The 26001-nt window shown below is 40.3% G+C and overlaps 1 protein-coding gene and 1 long non-coding RNA gene across 2 annotated transcripts in view; one reads left to right on the top strand and one right to left on the bottom strand.

Moving 5' to 3' along the window:
- Positions 1 to 26001, bottom strand: part of LOC122529237 — an 87889-nt gene that overhangs the window by 1872 nt on the left and 60016 nt on the right. The window lies entirely within an intron of this gene.
- The window catches only part of LOC122529236, a 348092-nt gene that overhangs the window by 284443 nt on the left and 37648 nt on the right, over positions 1 to 26001 (top strand). Inside the window, exons 5-8 of the mRNA XM_043655130.1 lie at positions 5181 to 6196; positions 13634 to 13731; positions 14867 to 14985; positions 25739 to 25907. Of these exons, the coding sequence (XP_043511065.1) occupies positions 5181 to 6196; positions 13634 to 13731; positions 14867 to 14985; positions 25739 to 25907 (1402 nt within the window). The remainder of the gene's footprint in view (positions 1 to 5180; positions 6197 to 13633; positions 13732 to 14866; positions 14986 to 25738; positions 25908 to 26001) is intronic.

Below are 26001 nucleotides of genomic sequence, written 5' to 3'. Positions count from 1 at the left end.
TTGGTAATCTAGTGTCGTAAGGAGTTTACCAGGAAGGGAGAGAGGGGTGGCGATATTTTTTTAACGGAAGGGAGAACACGCTGGGCTACGCGACAAAAAGAAATTTGATGGCGGGTGGCATTGTTACCAGCAGGCGGCGCGCGACAGTCGTCTGGAATTTTTCTGGCCGCAACGGCAGTGGCCATTTCGTTTCTCCCGGAACGGAAAAGGACATACCAACCTAGAATGCCGGCCACGCAGGAACGCGACGAAATTTTAATCCGCGGTTGTAATTCCCGCGGTAAATGGCGCGGCTCTCTCGCGCCAACGTATGGAAAGAACGAGCGATAAGACGGGGTGCCGTTTCCTCCAGAGGTTCCCAGAAAGTCCGGGAGAATTAATCGTCGTAAAAAAAGAAAAAGAAAAAAAAATGGAGAGCCAAAGAATAAAACGCGGAATATTTAGCGCGTATATATACAGGGTGTTTCGTAACTTGTGGGACCCACTTCGGGAGCTGATTGTAAATAATGGGAAAAAAGTCATATAAATATATGTCCTATCTGTCTTCGTTTATGAGATATCATGAATTCTCTGTTTTAATTACTTTTAAAAAAGATGCTCGAAATGACCAGCTTGCATTTGAAGACAAGCCTGCACGCGTCTTGTCATTCATCTGGTTACTCTCTTTATCGTTTCTGGTGTTTCTCGAATTTGTCGGAAGCCTTGCTCTATTCTATTTCGTAGTATTTCAGCATTTTCAATTGATGTTGCGTATACAATAGATTTTAAATGTCGCCACAAATGAAAATCTAATGGATTCAAATCCGGAGAACGAGCAGACCATGCAATAGGACCTCCACGACCAATCCATTTATTTGCAAAGTATTGATTTAAAAATTGCGTAGCCACTCGGTTAAAATGCGGCGGAGTTCCATCATGCATAAACCGCATACGAATAATCTAATATCGACTGGAACTTCCTCTAATATTTCGTGTAAACGCGTGCTCGNAAAAATCAACGTACTTTGTGCCTGTTAGTTTCCCATCAAGAAAAAAAGGTCCAATTAAAAATTTATCAATTATTCCTGCCCATATGTTTAAACTAAACTGGTGTTGAAAATTGAATATACCATCCCTGGTAAAACTAGTTTACTAGAGTTTTCTCTGTTTATAAAATTCATATCTCATAAACGAAGATAGAATCTCATAAACAATCAGATCCCACAAGTTACGAAACACCCTGTATAATGTTCTTCGCGTTCGTTGGAAATTTCGGAATTTAGATGTTTCAACGTGGAAGATCAAATATATGTATGGAAGAAAGAAGGTTTAAATAATCGAGAATCTGCGAGCCCATCTAAGATTCATGCGATAGCATGTATTAAAGGACTGCCATCCAGACTGTTCCAGGAGTTTCAGTCAGACGTCGCGTATGAATTTAGCTTCCCTCATAAATACGTAATATGTTCCTTCGTTCTCGTTCAATGCACTTCGTTATAATAAGAATGAAATGCTACGTTTGTCCTTTTATCACTTAGGAACAGACAAAGCGAGATTGTTGACCTAATTATTAATTGCTACTGTTAATTTCTTATCGACCTGATTGCTAATTTATTAATTATTAACTGTTATGTAATTTATTAACTGTTCCTGTCGACGACGATTAAATGAGAAAGCTTCGCCCTCGTACAGCATAAACATCGACCTTTTCAAGATTGTTTCGAGAAACGAAAGAGACAATTAATTTTTCACTCGGTATGAAATATTATCGTTCTAATATCTATCGCATCGAATAATTTTGATAAGGCTAGAACCACCAATGATTAAACCATTAAATTTCAAAGGCATTAGAGGCATTAAAATTTTTATGATACAATATAGAGTACGCAGGCAAATATTTATTTATACATTCTACATTGAGAAATCATTGAAATACATTGTCTCGCGTCTGCAAAATGTCTAACAGAAATTATAAACTGCTCGATAATTCTAGTGCTCAAAATAAAGCTGCATAATGTCCAGCAACACCACAATTTCCAGCTCTTTTTGTTTAATTTTTACTCGCACTTCGCGCGTAAAACACACAAGTCTGCGGTCCTTAACCCTTTGCGCTGGAATGACGTGCCACGCACGTCGAGAATTTTTTGTCCCAAAACTACAATATTTTCTCAGTTTTAAGTATATCTCAGTTTTAAGTATAACCCAGGCAAAACAAATAATAAATTTATTACTTGTCAATAATTTCTATCCAGTGCTATCGCACCGACCGAAGTTCAAAAAGAAAGCGACCGAATTATTGTATACGGTTCGGTCACTCGTTATGGTCCGCAATCAGTTGCCAGCGCAAGTGGCTAGTCGGGGCGTACGTAAAAACCATCTGATTCATCTGTCTACCATCCCACGTTAAGTCCAAGAATCACATCGTGATCATTATTAATCCCATTTCACGCGTAGTTGAGCAAGAACGTAAGAACAGGAGACGAAGTTCAAAGGGAGCGAATTGTCGAGAAAAGTGTGAAGAAAGAAGTTCGATGGAAAAGAGGCTCGCGAGATATCCGTTTCGAAGTGAAATTACAAATGAAAGCTCGAAAGTCTCGCTGGAAAGTACAGGGCGTGTGTGCAACCCCGAGGCTGCGACGTTCTCTCTCTTTCTCTCTCTCTCTCTCTCTCTCTCTCTCTCTCTCTCTCTCTCTCTCTCTTTTTCTTCTCCTCGTTACACATTCTCGAACGAGGAACGCACGGGAACCCAGGTCGCTTTCACGCGATGACAAAACGTCACTTTTCAACGGATGCTAAAAGATGCATCGACGCGGCAATTGAAATGTAACAACGAGCGTTTCGAAGCGAGCGTGCTGAAGAAGAGCGAGACGAAAAGAGCATTCGGAGATGTTTGCCTGCGAGAAGAGGCACTCGAACTCGAAATTCTGATCGCGAGGATTTACTTCTTATTACGAGGGAAGATAATATCCACGTTCAATCTTTTTCTAACGTGCCAACTTCAACTTCATGTTAACAGTTTTCAGAGATTTTCTGATATTTGTCACGCGAGATGGGATCAGTAAGAATGATAAAATTCTAAGAAGAATACCAAGATCAATTATACATTTTTATACGTCGATAATTTTTCCACTTGGCTTGCGATTCTCGCACTTTTTAAAAAAATTTATCTACATTTTAAACTACTCTAACTTCTTAATAAAACAATTTAAACCTACCAACCCATATTCATTTTAAAATGTAAATTTTTCGCTTTCAAAATACTGCATTTGTTTTTCAAAATCTTGAAAATTTTCTAAACTCAAATAACTCTTTGTTGGGAGTTAGAAAGACTTTTTTTCGTAATTAAATTCGCGATTCTAAAGCTTCAAGCCTTCCCTTCACAACGATTCCTTAAAATTTGCTGTACGATTTTTTTTTTTTTTACGGAGGGAGATTAAAATATCAATAATCTTCGGAGACGTTTCAGAATAACTGTGGCAGCGAGTAAACAATGCATCAATATTTTTTTCAACAATCGCGAAATTTTTAATTGCTATCCACCCAGAGGGTAGCCAAAAGTCTGCCTTTTATCGTGCATTTTGATTCAAGTCGATATCCCAATTGGTTCCGGAGATACAGCCATATACGTACGTACGTAATGCACGTGGCGAGTCTACGGAATTATGAATGGGGGCTCCAAGACCGTCTGACCTACATTTTTTCCAGGAAATGCGTACTCTTAGTAGTAGCAATAGTAAAAACTTGTAGACACTGTCTGTCACTGACCAGCGCACTATTAGCCAAGCTGTGATTGGTCAGTGACGTGGTGCGAGTGAGAGGTCCGAGCGTGCGACAGAGACAGCGATAGAGAATCATCGAACAAATTCCATTTCGTTCGAACGACGATATCTCGGCGACGGAAAGTCGAATCGAGATGAAATAAAAAGAGTGAAACAGAGGGAGATCCGCTCTCTCAGACGACTCCAGCTAAATTTCAAAATCTTCGTCAGTTTCCCGACGATAATTATTTAAACTTCTACTAATTTCAATGGGCGTCGCTCGTGCATTTGAAGTTCATTGAAATGAACGGGTATATCTTTTGAACAGTTATCGTTTGGAATGGTATTATTCATAGCTTTTACGATGATTACACCGCGAAACTGTGTGTAGTTTGGAAAATTTGGAGTAAGAAAAACTCGATGGAAATTTTAATAAAATAATTGCTGTACAAGCTTATAAAGAAATTTATTTGACGTGTATGGTGAAGAAGCTTCGAACCACAGCGTCAGAATTCAGTTTGTTAAATTTCACTGTCGATGTCAAATCGCGTTCGTAGAACTATTTTTTGTTGAGAAAAGTAAGAACTTTGTTGAACGCGGAATCGTCAAGTTGGCAAAGGTAATCGAACAAAATAAACAATATATGGTCCAATAAAGGACCAATAAAATTTGTCCAATAAAATTTTCGTTTCTCGTGAAAAATTCGCCTTTCATTTGCACGCAAAGGGATTTTTTTCAGGCATCCAAAATAAATATTATTTAAAGAGTCATTTAAAGAGTATTAATACTATATACTATAGAAGCATTAATACTATATACAGTGTATTAATATTATTAATACTATTATGCTAAAATATAATTAATACTTAATATTAATATTATATACTGCATACTACAATAATATTAATATTATATACTATATGTTATATACTATATACTATAATACTACAATAATATTAATACTATTAATATTATATTAATAGTATTAGCATTATAGTATTATTATTAGTAATATTATTAGTATTATTAGTAGCTATATGCACTATAATATAACTATAATTATATACTATGTACTATTAATACTATAATACTGGTTATTATATATTATACTACTATATACTATAATACTACAATAATATTAATACTATTAATATTATATGCTATGTACTATAATATAACTATAATTATATACTATATACTATTAATAGTATAATAGTACTTTTAATAGTATTGATACTATTTAAAGATCATCTATTACACGTGATCTCTCCACGGTATTCCGGGTCAACATTGTTCTACCCACCTACCCACTACAATTTTTATCAACACAGGTATACATCACAAGGCGAACCCCCCTTGTCCTTCCCCCGTCCACGGAAACGAAACGACTGACTCTCCTAGCGTGTAACTTGCCCGATTCATCTCTCTTTCTCCCTGTCACAGAGGCGGACAACGGTGCCATCGAGTCCAGCAGCATCAATCATCGCGGAGTAGACGAGGAGGACGAGAGGACCGCGAACCAGACGGTCGCCAACGACCTAGCCGCCGGCGTGACGCTTCGCGCGCGCGTCAACGACACTGTCAACGAAACTCCCACGGCAGCACCTACCAGAAGCACCTATTACTTCCCTCTCGCCGATCGCGAGAGCCACGCGAACGCGTCCCAAGCGAACGAAAGCGGCGCCGCGGATTTACAGAGGGATCAGAGCGACTTGTTGTCGTCCAACGACGTCCGCGAACAGGACACTAACGATCCGTTGAGGTCGACGGAGCGCAGCAACGATCCTGGGAGCAAGGCGCAACCGGCGAACGACGACTTCGTCGCGTCGACTCGTCCGAATCGAGCGGAGATCGCGTCCAGCATCGTCCCCTTGGAGATCCGGTTGCCCGATTCGAGAAACGAGGACCAGGATCTGTCGAACGTGGTGGACCACGAGGAGGAACCTGAGCCAGACTCTCGAAAGAGAGAGGACACGATCGGTCTCACGACCGCGTCCACACGCGAGACGATCGCCACGCCAGTGGTGAAACCGATCGAGCGAAAGAACGCGGCGGAGGACATCAGAGCGATCTCGTTCCAAGTGCCTGCGGTTGCCGAGGAGGTTGCAGAGGACGCGGAGAGGCAACAGCAGGACAACGAACAGGCGAGGAACGCGATGGAGCCGAGGAAGGATCACTCGAGGCCGGTGAACAATCTCGTGTTGGCCGGCGGCAAGTCGACGAAGGCGTTCTACGAGATCAAACCGTCGATTAAGACCGAGATGGAGGCCGATCAGCTGAACCCGAGCAGCACCCAACGGCCGTTGCCCGGAAGGAAGTTCGTGCTGCCCAGCGTGGACAGCGCGTTCGGTAAATTCGGGCCGTACTTCGAGGACGGCGATCAGGAGATAAACGTCACTGCCAGGATAGGGAGCACGATGCTGCTCGACTGCAAGATCGGCATGCTTGGCAATAAGGAGGTAATTTTCTCCCTTTTTTCTTTTCTTTTCTTTTCTTTTTTTTTTTTTTTTTTGTTTCATGTATATACAGTGACGGACAAAAGTATTCGCACAGCGAGGAAATAATAAAAAATCGTCGTTACAACTCGTAAATGAATAATTTTATTTTAGTAAATATTATGTAGCATTTATACTAATAGTTAAGAGAAATAAATATATAAAGATGGAGTTTACATTTCATGATTCAATACCTTGTTTAAATGCAAATTCAGAACAAGGTATATATTTTGTTATTTCTTCGCTGTATACGAATACCTTTGTCCGCCACTGTAAATAGTTTGAAAAGTAGTGGGGCTGCAACAAAAATCCAGGTCTCGAAAAATTTCATCGATCGACTGTTGAACATTAACAATAACATGAACAATATAATTGACGAATTGAAACAATGCATCCTTTTATTTTTCGGAACAAACACTTGTCTGAGAGGGAGGGAGAACAGGGAAGCCTGGACTGATTTATTTTCACTATCACACGATGGTCTCGAAAAATTTGCCCATTCATCGATTCACTATTGATCATTGACAATGTTAAATGAAATTAACGAATTGAAACACTGCGTCCTGTTATTTTTCGAGGCAGACTTTGTCCGATGGGGAGAAAAAGAGCAATTTATTTTTATTATCGCGCGGCGAGACAGATCTCCAAAAATTTGTTCGTTCATCATCGATCAATGGTGAGTATTGAAAAAAACGAGGGTTAAACAAAATTAACGAATTGAAACAACGCGTCCATGCTATTTTTCATCCGAGAGAGAGAAAGACGAACATGAGCAGGGAAGCCTGAACTGATTTATTTCTATTATCGCGCGATGAGACGCCTTCTGGGTGAGAAGAGACGAGCGTCCCTCGTAAGTATGTATATCTCGCGTTTCATAAAGAACGGAAACGTAAAGAGGAAATACGATAAACAAGGGGAAACGCTGATTTATTTTTATTGTCGCGCGCGCGCGTTGGATGATATTTCAGCTTCCGAGACTGTAAGAAACGAAAATTTAAAGAGAAGCGATTGAGCCTAAAACGTCCCTTTTGTTCGTTTGTTTGTTTCTTAAAATTGAAAATAAAGTGACGTTTTGGCATTTGATCATAGATCAGCGATTTTTCGTTTTTTTTTTTTTTTTCTTCGTTTATCCGATACATTCGTTTCATTTCACCAGAGTATTAACCAGAGTACGAAACGTTTCGTTTTGCAGCGGCCAAAGTTTATCTAATTCAACGGTCCCCCTCCTGTCGCCGTCGCCGTTGCCCTTTGGGTTGCCTTTATTATCCCCGTTGCTTTTGCAGTGGCTGATGCAACTCGCGATGTCGTGATGAAAAACCAGCTGCAACGGCCTTGTTATATTTTTATGATCTCGGTGTCGGGCGATAAAAAGGCCCTGTGCCTCGATGACGAAGCTGGAGGCGAGAGAATGCTCGGATCGATCTCGTGCCTCTCCCTTTCGGAGATAACGTTCGTTGCATGCGATTAAAAAAACAAAAATCGAGCAAAAAGCAAAATATCGTTACACGCGTGTATATAAAAATAAAAAAAGACGGAGATAGAAACATTCCATTCGTTTCTTGCACCCCCCTCCTCTCTTTATGTTGCTCCGTTTCGTTAAACCATAACGCGCGAGACTTGAACGCCAGTTTGTAATTTAATTTACAATTTTTTGCAACTGTTATTGCATAAACGGTGATTCGAGAGTGAAAGAGAATCGGATTGATCGGAAATATATACAGTTTCGATTGTCCTGTCTTGGCCAAGGTCTACGACCCTGATGGTAGAGGTAAATTTATACGTGAAACTTAAATTTCCAACGTTACGTTTCTTTACATATCTTTTAATTTATTTTTTTTACCAACTATACGACACGATAAAAAATATATATATATATATATATATATATATATATATATATATATATATATATATATATTTGTATCGATGACCTTGAAAAAGTCCTTAGAAAAAATGCTTACCAATTCCTGTTAGGCGAAAGATATTTTTTTTTTTTGCATCGTCACAATTCGAAAAGATATTTTGGTGGCCCCACTTAACCACCCTGTATAGTATATATCGCAAGCGGGAAACGTTGCATCGACGCGTAGAGGAGTAGATTCCTAATGAGCGAACCGAAATCGATAGTATGTCGAAGATAGAATATAGAGTAACGATGACGTATCAACGGCCGTGCGTTACGATAACGGTTCGAATTTGTTGGATCTCGCAGGCTCTTATGACGATTGATAGAAGCGGGCGAGCGAAGTAATCGAAAGTCAAGCTATAATTCTTACTATCTCGCGAGGACGACTATGTTTCGCTATCATTGAAATTTATGCTGGCGTACTCCTCTGGGAGAGATTCTCTTTCTCTCTCCTGGAGCGGTGTATCCTATTTATTCCGTTCTAGAAACCGATTTTCTTATCGAGCAGAGTCGCGATAGCGTTCCCGCTGTCCCAGAAAGAAACGCGGCGAGTTCCACGGACTTTTCAGAAAGTCTCGGAAGACTCGAAATTTCATATCGCGTGGACCTTCGTATCGCGCCACGAATGCTCTTCGTCCAGCGTCTCGAGGAATTTCAAGAAACCGGATGGCGTATACGTAACGTCGCGGTCGGTGCATGCGAAATTTTCAAGCGATCTTTAACCGCTTCAAAACAGGTGTTTAATCCTTTGCACTCCAGCGATAACTGTCACTCACTGTCCTAATTTACATTAATATGAAAAAAATAGGCTGCCAGTTTGAAATACCATACCAAACAGAACTATAGAGCTTAAGATTTGAATATTATATTTCTAAAATGCAACAATATAAAATACATAACATTCAAATAGAAAAGTTAAAAAAATAGGCTGCCAGTTTGAAATACCATACCAAACAGAATTATAGAGAGAGATTTGAATATTATATTTCTAAAATGCAACAATATAAAATACATAACATTCAAAATAGAAAAGTTAAAAAAATAGGCTGCCAGTTTGAAATACCAAACAGAACTATAGAGCTTAAGATTTGAATATTATATTTCTAGAATGCAACAATATAAAATACATAACATTCAAATAGAAAAGTTAAAGAAATAGGCTGCCAGTTTGAAATACCATACCAAACAGAACTATAGAGCTTAAGATTTGAATATTATATTTCCAAAATGCAACAATATAAAATACATAACATTCAAATAGAAAAGTTAAAAAAATAGGCTGCCAGTTTGAAATACCGTACCAAACAGAATTATAGAGCTTAAAATTTGAATATTATATTTCTAAAGTGCAACAATATGAAATACATAACATTCAAATAGAAAAGTTAAAAAAATAGGCTGCCAGTTTGAAATACCGTACCAAACAGAATTATAGAGCTTAAAATTTGAATATTATATTTCTAAAGTGCAACAATATGAAATACATAACATTCAAATAGAAAAGTTAAAAAAATAGGCTGCCAGTTTGAAATACCGTACCAAACAGAATTATAGAGCTTAAAATTTGAATATTATATTTCTAAAGTGCAACAATATAAAATACATAACATTCAAATAGAAAAGTTAAAAAAATAGACTGCCAGTTTGAAATACCATACCAAACAGAACTATGGAGCTTAAGATTTGAATATTATATTTCTAAAATGCAACAATATAAAATACATAACATTCAAATAGAAAAGTTAAAAAAATAGGCTGCCAGTTTGAAATACCATACCAAACAGAACTATGGAGCTTAAGATTTGAATATTATATTTCTAAAATGCAACAATATAAAATACATAACATTCAAATAGAAAAGTTAAAAAAATAGGCTGCCAGTTTGAAATACCATACCAAACAGAACTATGGAGCTTAAGATTTGAATATTATATTTCTAAAATGCAACAATATAAAATACATAACATTCAAATAGAAAAGTTAAAAAAAATAGGCTGCCAGTTTGAAATGCCATACCAAACAGAGCTATAGAGCTTAAGACTTGAATATTATATTTCCAAAATGCAACAATATAAAATACATAACATTCAAATAGAAAAGTTAAAAAAGTAGGCTGCCAGTTTGAAATACCGTACCAAACAGAATTATAGAGCTTAAAATTTGAATATTATATTTCTAAAGTGCAATAATATAAAATACATAATATTCAAATAGAAAATTATTTTCAATTTGAGTATATATAACGTTATTTTATTTTTTCTTTAAAAACACCGCGGAATTGGTGGTAGCCCTAAATCTTGGAGGGTTAACTCTTCCTCGTATCAAGGTCTGAAAAATTGAGATTCATTAAAATTTCGAAGCCCGCCGCATAGAATGGAAAAAGTAATTGAATTTCCTCTGCAAGTGGCACGTGTCACTTTGTTTTTAAATCGAATAATAGAAAAATTGATTTCGAGAGAATTTACTCTCGTTTCGAGAGAAGGTTATCTCGGACACTTGTGTTTCTTCTCGGTATAAATAATTTCGCACAGACGTTAACGAATCGCCGTTTATTCATTAGTAGACTCTCAGAGTAGACGGACTCTCCCTCGACTTTCACATTTGAAAAATGGCGATTTATTAAAATCTCGAGGTTTCTCCGCGTAGAATGGGAAATGTAATTCAATTCTTGCCAGGCGAGTGACAGATGCCACTCTGTTTTTAAATCGAGATAGAAAAATTGCTGAAAGCGCTAACTTTCGAGATGATTTACTCGTTTCGAGAGAAGATGATCTCGGACACTTGTATTGCAACGAATCGTCATTTTTCATCAGTGACCATTCGATCGCAAATCGACTGGACCTCAACGCGATTCACGCTTCGCAGAATTTGCGACATTTAACAAAATTTAATAAGCGCGTTTAAATACGCGAATCTCAAAGAGACGAAAATTTCTCAAAGTGCACAAACCAAACGGCACGAACGGAATTGAATAGAATCGCCTCGGAACTCAAATAGATTTGTCGCCGAGGAAATCTCGAGGAAGATCGGGAAATTTCGTGCCGATTGATACTAATTAATACTTGGACAATCTCTAAAAGTGTCGTCTGATCGAGAAACGTAGCCGGCGAGCCGGAAAATGGGAATGAGAAACGAGAGCGATTATAATTGCAAACATGATTCGTTAGCATGCTCGCGGCCGTGAAAGTCGGCCAACTTTTCGCATCGTGATCAGCTCGAGGGGGAGGGAGAGGGAAAACAGAAAAGAAGGGACAGAGAGGGAGAGATGCTCGATGGATTCATATTTCAATTTCGGTGACGATAGCAACCATAAACGAAAAGAAGCTATCGATACGGCGGCGGAATCGAATTCGCGAATGCTCGAATCAGTGCGAATTAAAATGGCTACGGTCTTCTGGTATCATGATTTGTCGATTAATAATTTAGTGGATCGATGAAATAGAAACAGGATGACCGATGTTGAAAATATATACATGTACTGTATTTTAAAAATATGATGTATAATTGATATCGCGGATAATTTGTGCAACTAAACTACACAATTAGATCTGTCAATTAATAACATAGGATTTTAACTGTGCAATGGTTTTTTAACAATGACTCTCTCTTCGATATCTTCGAATTTTCTGGGCTTGAATCGTTCCCACCTGATTCTGTGGCTTTTTCTGGTCATGTACAGGGTGTCCCTACATTTTTCAACATAACTTTGCCAGTAGATTCTATGAATGAAAATGTCGTACAAAATGTATGCTCAAAAATTCTTCGTCAAGGAGAATTCGAAGTAAGACAATATTTGACAATACGTTAGCAACAAAGTGTCATCCAATTTTATGAATACAGACCGAAAATTTTCTGTATTACATTTCAAATTTCTTCACGCCTGTGAATATGACTTTTTTTCTTATTTTCACTCGTAGAATCAACTGGCAAATTTGTGTCGGAAAAAGTAGGAACTGTCACTTATAATTAAACTACAAGCTGATCATACTACACTGTGAAACTACAAGTGAAATCTACGCCTAAGTTCACAAACGATTTTTACAATATTTAGAATCCATTACACAGGAATCGGCATCGATAGGTGGCTCAAGTCGCCTCTCACGCAAAATCTGAAATCTACGAACCGAAGTGACGCGTAGAGAAACAACACGTTTATTTGATTCAGTGCCGATACATCGTCTGCAATAAATCGTCCAAGAACCATTAATTTGCCTCGAGCGCGTCAGCCATTCGTATTATCAAGTAACGATAATTCACGTCACGAACAATACGGCCCTGCCGACAATTTTCTCCAAACGCTCGAGACTTCTGAAAGCTTGTCGGAATTCATCGTGAATTCCGCCAACACCTGGCAACGATCGCGTGTCACTGGTATCGCGGAGAGCTTATTGTATTCCCAGAGCGCCATTCAAGTTCGTTCACAGTCGATTAATTAACAAATCCCTGTCTGGATTCCATAGAACATTTGCATAAAACGTTGTTCGTTTAATGGCGTATCATTCCGCCGCGGGGGTTTCCGCGACGCGCGCGATAGTCGCGCGCCGATTATCGAGTATATTTCGCCGATGCGATGTCGACGCGTCGCGTCGCGTTATTGTTTGATCGATTGGCTCGCACGATACGCGACCCCCGGATGAAATTCTATCGCTTTCAAACCGAGAAACCCCCTCCTCCTCCACCCGTCGTCAATGTTATTGTTTTACAAATGCGAGTAAAGAGTCGTTCGATATTTTATTTAAAAAAAAGAAAAAAAAAAAAGAAAGAGGAAAACAGGTAACGCGAGACCACGCTCGAAAAAACGCGTAAAAATCTTTACAAACGGCTTTACCGTCCGCTTCGAATTCCAAATCGTCGAATTTCGTGTCGAACGAATTTAACGCGAGAGAAAGAATTCGCGAAGAATGATTTAATTTCGCCATGTCGGTTTGAAAACAAATTTAAGCTTCGAGATACACGAACGAGATCCCGTTTGGACTTAAACAATTACTCGACAAACTCGACGACGCTTCATCAGGTTGATACATCCCTGGTATTACGACACTCGTCACGTACCGCGTGAAACAGTTTCCTCGCGGATGGATAGGTGAATGCAAGAAGAAAAACGAAAAAGAAAAAGAGGGAGAGCAAAAGAAAATACACGGCTGTGAAAATCATGTGGCAGGAGGAGGCCTGAGTTGAAAGGGAAGGGAGGTAGAAAGTGGGAGGCGGAAACGTAAGCCGCTCTTTCTCCGAACGCTTAGCGTGAAATTGCACGGCGCATTCATTCGGGAACGATTCAACTCTCTGGAGGGAGAGAGAGAGAGGCTTCCCCCTTGATTCCTTGTCGCGAAATTATTAACTTTCGACGAGATTCCGCTTAATTCCACGGCTGTCTGCCAGAAACAATGCGACGCTTCTTTTCCGCTCGGGGAAACGCGACTGTGTCCTCTCACTCCGCCGAGAAATCCGTGATTTATGAGGCAATAACGAAAGATATTTCCTGCGTCGCGATCCAGGTGACGTGGGTGCAGCAGCCGAGCAAGGACTCGTTCCGGCTACTCACCTTCGGTAGAATCCCCTACAGCGTGGATCAAAGGATCAGCCTCAACTTTCGGTGAGTGAAATTAACGAAATAACACGACAAACGTTCCGACTCGATAGTTCCAGAAACGCGTGGAAATTGACGTTGAGGTCAATTCCGACACGGGAAGATGAACAACGAAATTCCGTGTAATCGTAACTTTGATTCAAACCTGAGGTATTTCGATCGAATGTCCATTTTAAAAGGATATTTTGCATTCGTACAGGACGAAAATTACTACGATTTAACCATGTTTCGACACACTGCTCGATCTCGATAAGTAACGAATTGAATTTGCATATAAACTTGAAATTAATTTTAACTTCAGTTCGAAAATTCGAGTCTGAGAAGCTTCAATTATATTTTATTCTAACAAAAATCGAATTACTCTTGTCGACGAGCTGAAAAAAAATTTGACGTTCATGTTAAAAGAATATTTAAATGAAAATTAGTTGACCATGATCGATTTCGATAGAGGGACATAATTAGGTAACGAACTTAATTTGGAAATTATACGCAATCTTGACAATATTAACTTCAATTCAACCTTTAAAATTTTAATCTGAGAAGTTTCAATTATACTTTATCTTAACAAAAATCGAATTATTCTTGCCGACAATCTAAAGAAAAATTGATGCGTTGAATCATGATATGAAAAGATCATTTTAAAAGGACAAGAATATTTCGCATTCGATAGAGAGAGACAAGTAACAAACTGGAAATTGTACATAAACTTGACAGCTTGATCAACTTCAATTCGAAAAATTTCCTGATCTGAAAAGTTTTAATTACATTCTATCCCAACAAGAATCGAATTTTCGAGCAAAAATTTATGCATTGAACCGCGGTGACACAGATATCCATTTTAAAAGAACGAGGAATTTTTTGCATTCGTGTTGGACGAAAATTACTACGATTTCGCGATGCAGTGAAATCCTGATCGAAGCCATTACCAACATCGCCGGGAAATTCTATCTTCGACGAGAGATTCCCTTGTCACAAAGTGCCATGAAAGTCGCGTAGCTCGAATATTTTTCACCTAACCTTCGAATCGTTGACATTTATAAAGCCGTGGAAGTCGAACGCACGCGGAAACTCTGACGACACACACACACACACACACACACACGGCCGAGTGAAATTTTCTATTTCTTTTCTGACGTCACAGGTACCCGAGCAATTGGAGATTACAGATCCAGTACGCAACGCCGCGGGACTCCGGCTTATACAAGTGCCAAGTCGCCACGCATCCGCCGTTGGTTAAAACGATTAACGTCGTTGTCACGGGTAAGTGATCCTTTTGAAACTCTATCTGCAATTTAAACGTCATTGTTTCGCTTTCGAAAGCTTTTCTTTCCGGTCGCATCGGAGCGTCGCACAATGCGCTCTTAAATAACATCAACGTCGACAAAAGTTTCACGCAGAGATGAGAATCGCGAAATCTGATCATTCTCTTTGATCTTCCTCGTTCACGGTCTCTACAATTCCGTTCGAAACCGTTTGAAAGTCAATGGGACAAAGCGATCGCTTCTTTGAGATTTTTAACAAGTCTGACTGACATTGTGATTGGCGCACTGCTTGATCCGTGTTAGTTTGCCTGCACTGTCCGACTTACTCGCGACACTGTAACTTTATAATCTTCATTACAGCTGAATTCTTAATAAAACGAATTCATCGTTTAACCTATCATGCTATTGATCGTCTCCGATAACACGCTTAATCAAAGACGAAACAAAAGAAACGCTTAACCTTCCTCTAAACACAAACCCTTTTCTCGATATAAAGGGAGAATCTTCTCACGAAACGTTCTCGCTGACCCTCGCAGGGCGAACTCAACCCGTCTTCACGAATCTTCCCCCTCAAAGAACTGCAATATAATTGAGACACTTCCAAGGGTCCAAAGGTCCCATCCAATCCACTTTCTGTACCCACTTAGCCCCATCTATCCGACGTCTCTCCAAGAGAACAATCGAAAGGTGGAGGTAAACAAAACCACTCGTGCGCTCGATAAATAAAATTCCATCCCCGTTGCTACGGAGATGAACGAAAGAACGTCCCTTTTCATTCGCAATTTTTTTCAATCAACCGACCGTTATCAAAATCTATTCTCCAACACTGCGTGGCTGTGAAAGGCAATTCCAAGGGACTCGATACTTCTTCCGGATTCTACAATCATTTTGTGAAAGTATTATTGAAAATTTTGTGGAATTTTGTGACATTGAAAATAGTCAAAGTTATTGACAAAATTACAGTATTATAATATTGTCGTTTGGCAAGTCTTGAATGAGTTGAGAGTGGAAGAAAAATACAAGTATGCTTCTCTTTTCGTTCGTAATTGTTTTTTTTTTTTTTTTTCTCAATCAACTGACATTGTGAAAATCCATTTTCTAACAGTGCGGCCACGGAAGAGAATTTCAAAGGAAATTTCGCTCCGTACTTTTGCACTTTTGCTTTTGTTCTTCTAACCCATTTCCGTTTTACTATAAATTAAACCCTTTGCGAATTAAACTCACCTTTTTTTAGGTGACTTAAAAGTAATGACAAAATTTTGACATTCTTTGTGATTTTATTCGTAATTACTTGTGCGTCCATGTAAGCACTCAAAGTATAGCCAATTTAAGCCTCCAAAAAATTCAGGAAGTGCTTGGATCTTATTGATCTTGTTGACAAGGAACACTATTACTTTCCAATGGATAAACTCCATTAAAGTTTTCCCAAAAATCAAATTCTGTGCAAGAAATATTCTGGCTGATCCTTCAAACAATAAATATTTAGTGAATGTTATTAATCATTCTGTTGCACTCTATCACTCCTACAGATTGTCATAATTATCACATGTGCATGAAACTATCCCGTATAAATGAATCTACATATGTGTACATGAAACTATCCTGTATAAATCAATCTACATACGTGTATATAAATACTTTCAGCGTGAAATAAATATTTTATGTTAATTTTATTTTTCGTTCAAATATTATCACACAGGTCTCAACAAAATCTTTTCTCTTTAATAGTAACTTTACGTCGGATTTTATTGTCATTGCAATGGCTTGAGAAATTTGTAGAAAACTTTGATGTGCAAAAGAGTGAGTTTCTTATTTGTGATAAGAGGATGAATTTGAAGCGCAAGATCTCCACCATCCTCCATGATTTTACGAAACCGAGATGATCGAAGTATTTAATATCCATCAACAGAGGACGTTACACCTGATTGAAACATTACCAAGATTGCCAGTACAATTTCCATCTATATGCTCCTCTGTATTAGCTAATTGTAAATTCATATTCGAAGTGTTTAATATAACAAATAAATATAATACAATATAATATAAAGTTATAACAAATTGTCGTTTCGTCTTTAACGAGTTTGAAGAAAGAGAAAGAGAAGCGGGATTCTCCAACGACATTCGAGACCAAAGAAGGGACCTGGACCTCCTCCCTTCCCATTTGGTGGATCGCGCGAAGAAAGAGTTACGGGGGCAGGCAGTCTCGCGTTTCCCAATCCCCTTACGTTGCCAATTCGGTGCAATGGAAACCCGCATTTCGTCGGCTAAAGCGCCTCGTGACCGGTAATCTGATCTGATCCGAAGGAGAGGAGGCCCGGTCGGTGAACAAAAGCTGCCGTAAGGGAACGAAGTAGGGCAGAACAAACCCGGATAGACTGACATTGTTACACGACTCCCTCTACACCACGGCGTGTCACCCCCGTCTTTCGTTCGACCGTCTGGTATCCGTGTTACTCTCCGTCGATCGTCAAGTTCCGTGTCTTTCGCCGCACCGCTGGAATTTCTTTGACCTCTCTTACTTTCGGCAACGTCCTTCTTCCACCCCCTACCCCCCTTCCTGGAAATTTGCGGGAAGAGAAATTGTCTAACAACGAGATGAAATCGACACGAGATATACGCCCGTTGACTCATAAATAAGTCACGCAGGAAACGATTCGTACGGGGATGATTGATAAGGGTTTCCGGTGAAAAGTGATTCGAATCGAATTGCTCTATTCAGCAGCAACTTTTGGGAAATTCTTCCGTGCATCAGTTCCGAGAAACATTGTTCCGACGAATTAATTATCGAAAATCATTAAGTAACATTCGAGTTGTTTATAGAAAATGGGAACGTTTTAAAGATTCCCAGATGGAACGTGATTTGATGGACAATGACTCGAATTTTTTGGAAATTCTTCATTTCTTCTGTGTCGAGCTTTTGTTTGCTTCTGAGAAATGCTGTTCGATGAATTAATCGAATAACATTTATTCGAAATAAGTAAGCAACGTTTGTTCTAGCGAGCTATTACAGGGAATATTTCAATAATGGAGAAACGCTTTAACCTCTTGCGCTGGAATGATGTGCTATTATCATAATTTTCATTAAATAAATATTATTTATATTATATCTCCACATTTAATTGTAACCTAGGCAAAGCAAATAATAAATTTATTACTTCTCAATAATTTCTGTCCAGTGATAAATATCACACCGACGAGTTCAAAAAGGAAGCGACGAATTATTGTATACGGCTTGGTCACTCGTTATGGTCCGCGAACCAGTTGCCAGCGCAAGTGGTTAATAATTCCAACGCAACGCGATTCGATGAACAACGAGCCAAATTGTTTCATTCAATTTTTGGAAAATTCTTCACTTCTATCCACCTTCTGTGCATTTTCTAAGAAACTGACTACTGTCCGACGAATTAATTATGTAATAATTAAATATTCGTTGAGCGAGCTGTTACAGAGAGTGTTGCAATAATGGGATAACGAACCTCTGCTATATAACGCATAATCGGCGTGCTATTTAATTCCCGCTGAACAAAGACGTACAGTCGTGAAACAAAGTGTACCGTTCACAGAAGTCATTAAATGGATCAGCGGATCCCGGAGTAAGGAAACAATGCGGCCAGAAGAATTGATTCCGATGGACAGCGGAGCCGCGGGGGAGAGGGAAATGACGCAGACTGCATGAATGAAACACGACGTTCATCAATAACGCCAATGAATATTCAATTCCCGCGAATCCTGGATTAAATTTATTTAAAACTGCATTTAATATTTATGAATAACCGCGCGCGCCTTCCGTTCGATCGCTGACAGCTCGTCGTTGGTTATCGATCCCTCGAGTTCCTCCCGCTGGGCTGACTCGACTTCGCGACTTCTCTCGACTTTGGAAACAATTCGCAACAAGCGAGATTAACGATAAGTAAGACTGGCGTGATCAGTGAGAATGCAACGACGCTGGAAAGTTTGCTCGAGCTGGCAACCAGCAATGAAACTGAGAGAGGAAAATTTGTCATTTTCATCCGTTCTGGTGCTTTCGCTTTAATTACCACCGACGACAAACGTGGCACCAAAGAGTTTAACAAACGTTTATAAAAAATTTATTTCCTTCAGCCGCGATTATTACGAAAATTTTCCAAGACGTTGGGCAAACCTACTCTTGGGTTCACGTGCTGTTGGCTGAGAGGAGCGGATTTTCCGATCATCGTTTCTTCGCTGGTAAACCCTCCTCCGTGTTCGAACAACGGGGGACGGTGACTTTTAATCGCCCGGCTGTCTGCTTTGTCTCGTAACAAACGAACGAATAACGACTTTAACCCACGGAGAGTGGTCCTAGATAACTCAATTTACTTTTCCACGTTACGAACGAGTGAATCTACGCGCGGAAAAACTTACGTTTCCCTTTTTGAAGATTCATGGCCACGCGACGCGTAAAATTCACAATCGGGCGCAAATGCAGAAAGTAGGTATCAATAAAAATCGTGACGATAGAGAGGAAGTGCAGGTGTCTCGAAGTTACCCACTCTCAAGTTCTGAACGTTCGAAACACAGTGACAGTGAAAAACGTTCGCCGCGGTCGTTCCCCCTTTTTAAATTCATTAAGGATCAAGGAGCGAAACGGCGCTTAAAAGGGGCAACAATAACGTAAATTGACCGAGGAGAAAAATCGCAAATGAAATTACGCTGCATTAATGCAAAAATTATTCCTTAATGAATGCTTCTCGCTATCCTTCCTTGCTCTCTCTCTCTCTCTCTCTCTCTCTCTCTCTCTTTCTCTCTCCTTCTCTCTCCTTCTCTCACTTTCCTTTCAGCTTTCTTCGGCGCGCAGCAGCAGACGAGGGGCAGATATATTTCACGAGTATTACGAGGAATTCTCTGGCTTCGCGAGAAACATAGACGCGACGCCTGGCGCGCGCGTCTCGTCTTTGAAACGCCGGGATCATATTTAATAGAACTTCCAGCTGGACAAGATATGCAAATCCCATCGTCTTGGCGGGCGAGTCTTCGCGGCGGCGAGATAAATTGCTCGAAAATGGACTGGCGAAGCTGCCTGTTCGTTCATCGTTTGATCTCGCCGAGTTCGGTTCGGTTGTTGAAACTCTGAGCCACCAGAGGAGAAGCTGAAACACGTTGCGACGAGAGAGTCTGTGGTAGTGGTTACCATCGATAATTATATATTGTGGAATGAATATACATAATGTTTATATGGAAGTATGAGTGTGGCGAGAGTGTGCATATAATTGTGGTGTGGTGTGATCTGAGTGTTTGATATATTTTATGGCAGAAGAAAGAACGAATGAGCATGGTGACGAGAAACAGTTGTGATCGTGAGAAGAACGCGAGACGCGAAGCATGAGAGATGAGAAGCAAGAGTGAATCAATGAGAGTTAAACATTATATATGTTTCATAATTTACATTAAATTTATCAATAATCAGTGTGTTTGTTATTCGATCCACTAACAAAGTCTCATCTCTTCAACACCGCAGCCTCTGGTGGGTGGTGAACGTGTCCACATTCAGAGTTTAATATTTCAGAGTTTAATATTTCGCGAGCCGATCAATTTCGACTCTTCGCGAGACTGAAAGAATCGGCGTGGAACCGGCGCCATACGGGGAATCGCGGCATCCAATTTAAATAATACTCTCTCTCTCTCCCTCTCCTCCCAGCATTCGCGACTTCTGACGTCGTCTCTCCCCCTTCTCTTGGGAAAGCATCCGTCTGGATCCCGCGGTGCATTCTATCTATTTCCCGTCGGTTCCGTCGTGTTCGCGACCGTTCATCCCAAAGAAGCTTAAAAAATGATCCGAGAACGAAGGAAGGAAGGAAGGAAAATTTCTCGATCGCGGTCGTCCTCCTTCCCGCCCCTCGCAATCCTGTCGACTGCCGTTTCGCCGGATTAAATTTTCCAGTGAATTCCGCTCGCATCCGTACGGTGGTAGCGGATCTACCCGCGAACTTCCGCTCCGTCAATTCTTCTCTCCTCCCCCCCCCCCCCAACCGATATCTGTCAATATCTCTGTCAAACCTCCGCGGTGATCGTCTTTACCCCGGGAAAGTACACCGGACGTTTTGTAAGAGACTTTTCGCTTTATTATTCTTGATAGCGAGGGGAGAGGAGGCGAGGGTGGGTACCTTGTTGGTTTGGCGGCAGGTGCGGATTGAATAGGAGGATCGACAGAGGAAAGCTGAAAGGAAAGCTACTCTTTTTTTCTTCTTCTTCTATTTCTTTTTGAACGGAACAGAGGCTTCGTAGGAATAATGCGTGTTTGTCGAGACTCTGTTGTTTGAGTTTTACAATCGTTTCGGACTGCACAATATATATTTTTCGTGCACGCGTACACTTTTTTTGTCAGGGAAAGTCACACAGACACTTGGAGAAGTGGAATTCGAATGAAGGTTTTCTTTCTTTCGTGCTGTCAACGAGCGTGCGTAGAAATATATATAAAGGCATATTCAAAGTGGCGTTCAAAATGTGCTGTTGGACGTTCAAAATATATAGAGGAAAATGGAATTCCATTATTTTTTTTCGACGCAGTTCTTGGTTTTTCTTCGTCCGGTGTAATACTTATTTTAGTTAGTGTTTCGTGACATCTGTATAACGTACATTCGCCTCAAACGTAAATAACACGAGGAAGTTCAAAGATTCCAATCATTATTTTCCAGTAATGAATATTTTTCTCAATTTTGATTTTCTTTGTATCACGAAATTCGATATACTTGAATATTAATTAATTTAATACACTTGGGTATTAATTGATTCAATATAAATTCTACGACAAATAAAAATTCCAACGATAGCTACTTCCATTGACGTGCAAACATCTTTTGTAGTGTATCCTGAAAAATTAAGAAATGTCCCACGTCCTTTTTTTTCTGACGAAAACTGATCAAATTATAAATAATGTTTGAAAAGATAAGATATATTTGTCTGTTTACTTTTCTCAAATTCCACTTTCGATTTTTGTTCCATCACCAAATCATCCAAACTTTGATATACTTGAACTTAATTAATTAATAAGAATTCCAACGACAGCTACTTTCCCACTAACATGCAAGTATCTTTCGTAGCCACTCTACCGTGAAAAATTAAGAAATGTCTGGCAAAAAACCGATATAATATCAAATTACAAATAATGTTTAGGGGAAAGCTGACGGAGCAAACTCGAATTGCCCGAATTTCCATGTATTTTCCGATTCTTCTTCACGCCGAGTGTTGCAAAAACGCTTCTGACTCGTCGTCTCTCCCGATCTCGCGACTTTAATTCCACTTTTCATCGGTTCGTCCCACAGATTATGGAAATCGTATCGACCAGGTCGTTGGCGTGATAGGATTCCGTGCACGATCCTACGCCATCGTCGGTGATTCGTGTGCGCGATTATTTATCCGGCGCGATCGATCTGCGAACGAGATTCATCCGCGACATGACGAATCGCCATCGGGGTCATCTGTTTAACCAACCCATTCCGTTTCCCTTATGATACCGGGGGATAACGTCGCCGATTTTTTAACGTCGCCGAGTTTCTCTCGATCCATCGCGATGTACAGGATTTTTCGATTCGGACGATGTCACATCACCGACTACGTGTGTGTGTGTGTGTGTGTGTGTGTGTTTATATAACTGGATCGATCGTAGATTCTCGCCGATTCGTTTGTGATTTTTCGAACACAGCTTCGAAACGTCGCGACACGACGACGTTTACGTTTTCGTCGCAAACGCTAAGAGGGTGATTCGGTCGCGCTCGATACTCTCCCCTTCCCCCCTCCCCCGCGAACGCGGGGAGCTGCATATAAATTGAAAACTTAAGGCAGGCATATACATACGTGCATTGTGAAAGATTGATCGGCCCTATTTTCGGCCAAAACCCCCGGGAAAATGTATCGCGACGAATATTTTTAATTCGCTGAAGACGCCCTTTCTTTTCGATCAGTTTAACCCTGCAACGAAAGGTTTTAACGAAGAGATTTAACGTCTGTCTGAGAAACGTTTGATTCATTTTCACTTTGTGACTGTTCTTAGAGGCGCGATGTCTGACTAGTTACTGACTAGTATATTTTACTCGCAGACTTCACATCGATTTAATTACTTTCTTTTCTTTTACCGTTTGAAAATCCTACGAAAGTAATTAATTCATTTCTAATTAATAATAACAAATAATTTCTAATTAAATAATATTAAATTTATTTCTAATTAATTTTGCATACTGTCTCGTACTTTTACTTGTGTGTTTAAACTCTGGCAGAATTAACTGAATTACGCAGCAATCTATCACCAAGATTCCTATCTTCTACCAAGATTCCTGCGGGTAAATCGAGGATTTATTCTTCGTCGAACGTTCGGCAAAAAGATCACAGTTGGCTGTCTGGATCTTTTGCCATGCTCCTCCTAATAATTCAATGGCTGATTTCTTGCTGTCTCTCCGCTCGTGACCGAGTTACAAGTCTGGCTGTTCGTTTTATTGATACGTCACGAGACGTCGCGTCTCTTTTCCGCTCGAGGGACTGGAACATCGTTCGGATCGTTCGTAGAGTAGAGGATCGTTGAATTATACGAAATCCGCGCGAGCAACCGTAAAGAAGACGAAGAAGAAACCTCGCTCCTCCTCGATCTGGTCACCCATAAATTTCGTCGTGAAGCATCGTTACGCTTCCTGGTAACTGTTGTCGTATCGATAGAGTCGAAACTGTCGTTCCCCGTGCTGAAAATCATGTCGATCTAACGAACGATTTGGCCCCCATGAAATCGTTCCCCGATGGCGAACGTTCGCGAGACGTCAGTTCCGAGTGTCGATGAATTCTTTCTCTGACACGAAAGGATGGGAACAAGATTATTTTGACTATATTGACGAAGCACAGGATAGATTTTGTATCTTATGGGACTTGCAAGGGATGCACACCGATTTTGATGAAATTTGGGCCAAATGTAGTGTTTGAAAAAATATTTGACTCGCATTCTTTATCATTGGCAATTTTTTATCGATATCGAAAGGGTGAAAATTACCCTCAAAGGAATATTTTGTCAAACATCTCGGAAATTATTGAGGATGCCATTTTGCAAAAAAGCTTTTGTTTAGACAGTGTATCATAAAAACCGTATTTTTCATAAATTTTTCTAAATAAATGTTAATAAATTTCCGTGACCATTTGTTCATGAAAGATAAAAATAAGGTAATAAGAAATACTGAAAGTTACACTCATCAACACTGGTTCAAAGGACAATTCCGATTCTATAATATTTTATTCAATAAAAAGACTTTGTCAACGTTAACATCACGTCGACGTTAGACTTTATAAATTAATAGTAATAAAATTTACTAGACTGGTATCTAACTTTCACAAGCTATTATATAAATGGAACTTGCGTGGAACTTACTGTCGTATAACCTGGGATAAAAGGATTAGTTTGAACGAGATACGAACCGTGTTTCGTCAAAATACATGCCCGTCGCCGCGTGAGTGGATAGACCCTGTGCAACCGGCGAGGAATTTGCATGTCGGTCGACTCGAGAATCGCAGCGAAGACGGCTGGCTTTGAATCCTAATCGTGCCCTGGAAAATGAATCGCGTTCGAAACGTCTCGTTGTTCCACCAAGTAGAACAGGGATACCCTCTGACAAAATCTGCACACTCCCATATAATAACCATCATACGTGCCAAAAGTTTCCTTAAATACACGTAAAAGAAAAAGTCTGAAAACTTGCAAGTTGTCCTAGTATCCAGGTATCGCTACATTTGTATTTCCAGTTTCGCTCGATCGAGCGTACTTCAGTTTAATAGTTTACCTGTTCGTCTCTCAAACGTCATCTGAACGAGGAAAAGAAAAAAAAAAAAACGAAATTGTTTGTCTGTCGTACGATTGCCGGGCGCAGAGAGCGCGAGACGTGATAACTGTTTCAAAGATATTTATCCTGCCGGTCACGAACGCCGGTCTCGTCGTCGAGTCTCGTCGAGAGCCGATGCGTCAAAGTTGCAATCCTCGTTCTTTTCTCGCTATCCCTAATTCGTATGGGCGGTCACGTTTCGATACGTCCTATCTGTATCGCATTTGTCACCCACGGATGTTGGTTTCTTCTTCTTCTTCTTCTTCTTCTTCTTCTTCTTCGAGAGAGAGAGAGAGAGAGAGAGAGAGAGAAAGAGAGAGTGAGGTCAATCTCTGATAATTCCTCGACTTCCGGTTACCAGAGTGAGACCTGTCTCTGACAGGATATCGAGAACGAGTCTCGCTCCGCTAGAAGAAGACGGTCGATCGTCGCCGATTTTAATAGCCGATCTCCTTAATAAACGTCGACGTAGACATCTCGTTACCAGCTTCTCCCGCTGGATCTCGCCGGTTGCTTTAATTATACGATGTAAATTAGTCCGGCGCGGGTCACGAACGCGAGCCGCCGTTTTACGACTGTTAATTATGAATACATTTCGCTTGGCGGTCGTGTAATTCAACGCTGGCCCGCGTAATCGCGCTCTTAAACCACCGAGCCTCTTTGAAAGTTTAATACCACTGTTGGCAACGGGAAGGGAAGGGGGAGAAGGGGAGGCACGAAAGAAACGTGCTTTTATCACTGTTGGCAATAATTGACGTGGCCCTCGAGCATTTGGCGCGGCAGCGCCTTGTTTGTCTTTAATATCGCCGGGTAAAATGAAATTTTCTCCCCTCCCTGTATAAGATCCGTACAGTACGCGTGGACAGCTGCCATTATTGAGGAACAACAGTGGACGGAGACGGAGGAATATTCTAGACGTGGTGTGTGTTTTCTCGATTGCAGCGCCGGAATTGACGATAACGGACGATTCCGGCCGAGTGGTCTCCAAGGAGAGGCACCTGAAGGCGGGCAGCGCCCTCAAGCTCAGATGCGAGGCCAGGGATGTTATCGAATCCCTGAAGGAGTCTGTCATTTGGACCAGAGGAGACGAAACCCTCACCGAGGACGTTAGGTAAATTTCCAGCTTCAATCCGTGGTTCGCGCGACACGAAAGAACAGAGAGCTATACTCTGTGTCAGCAATCGTTCCCGATAGTCCATCGACTC

The sequence above is a fragment of the Frieseomelitta varia genome, unplaced genomic scaffold (genome assembly GCF_011392965.1).
Source record: "Frieseomelitta varia isolate USP_RPSP 00005682 unplaced genomic scaffold, Fvar_1.2 scaffold_281, whole genome shotgun sequence".
In the NCBI taxonomy this organism is placed as follows: Eukaryota; Metazoa; Arthropoda; class Insecta; order Hymenoptera; family Apidae; genus Frieseomelitta; species Frieseomelitta varia.
This window is presented reverse-complemented; position numbering and strand designations above follow the sequence as displayed.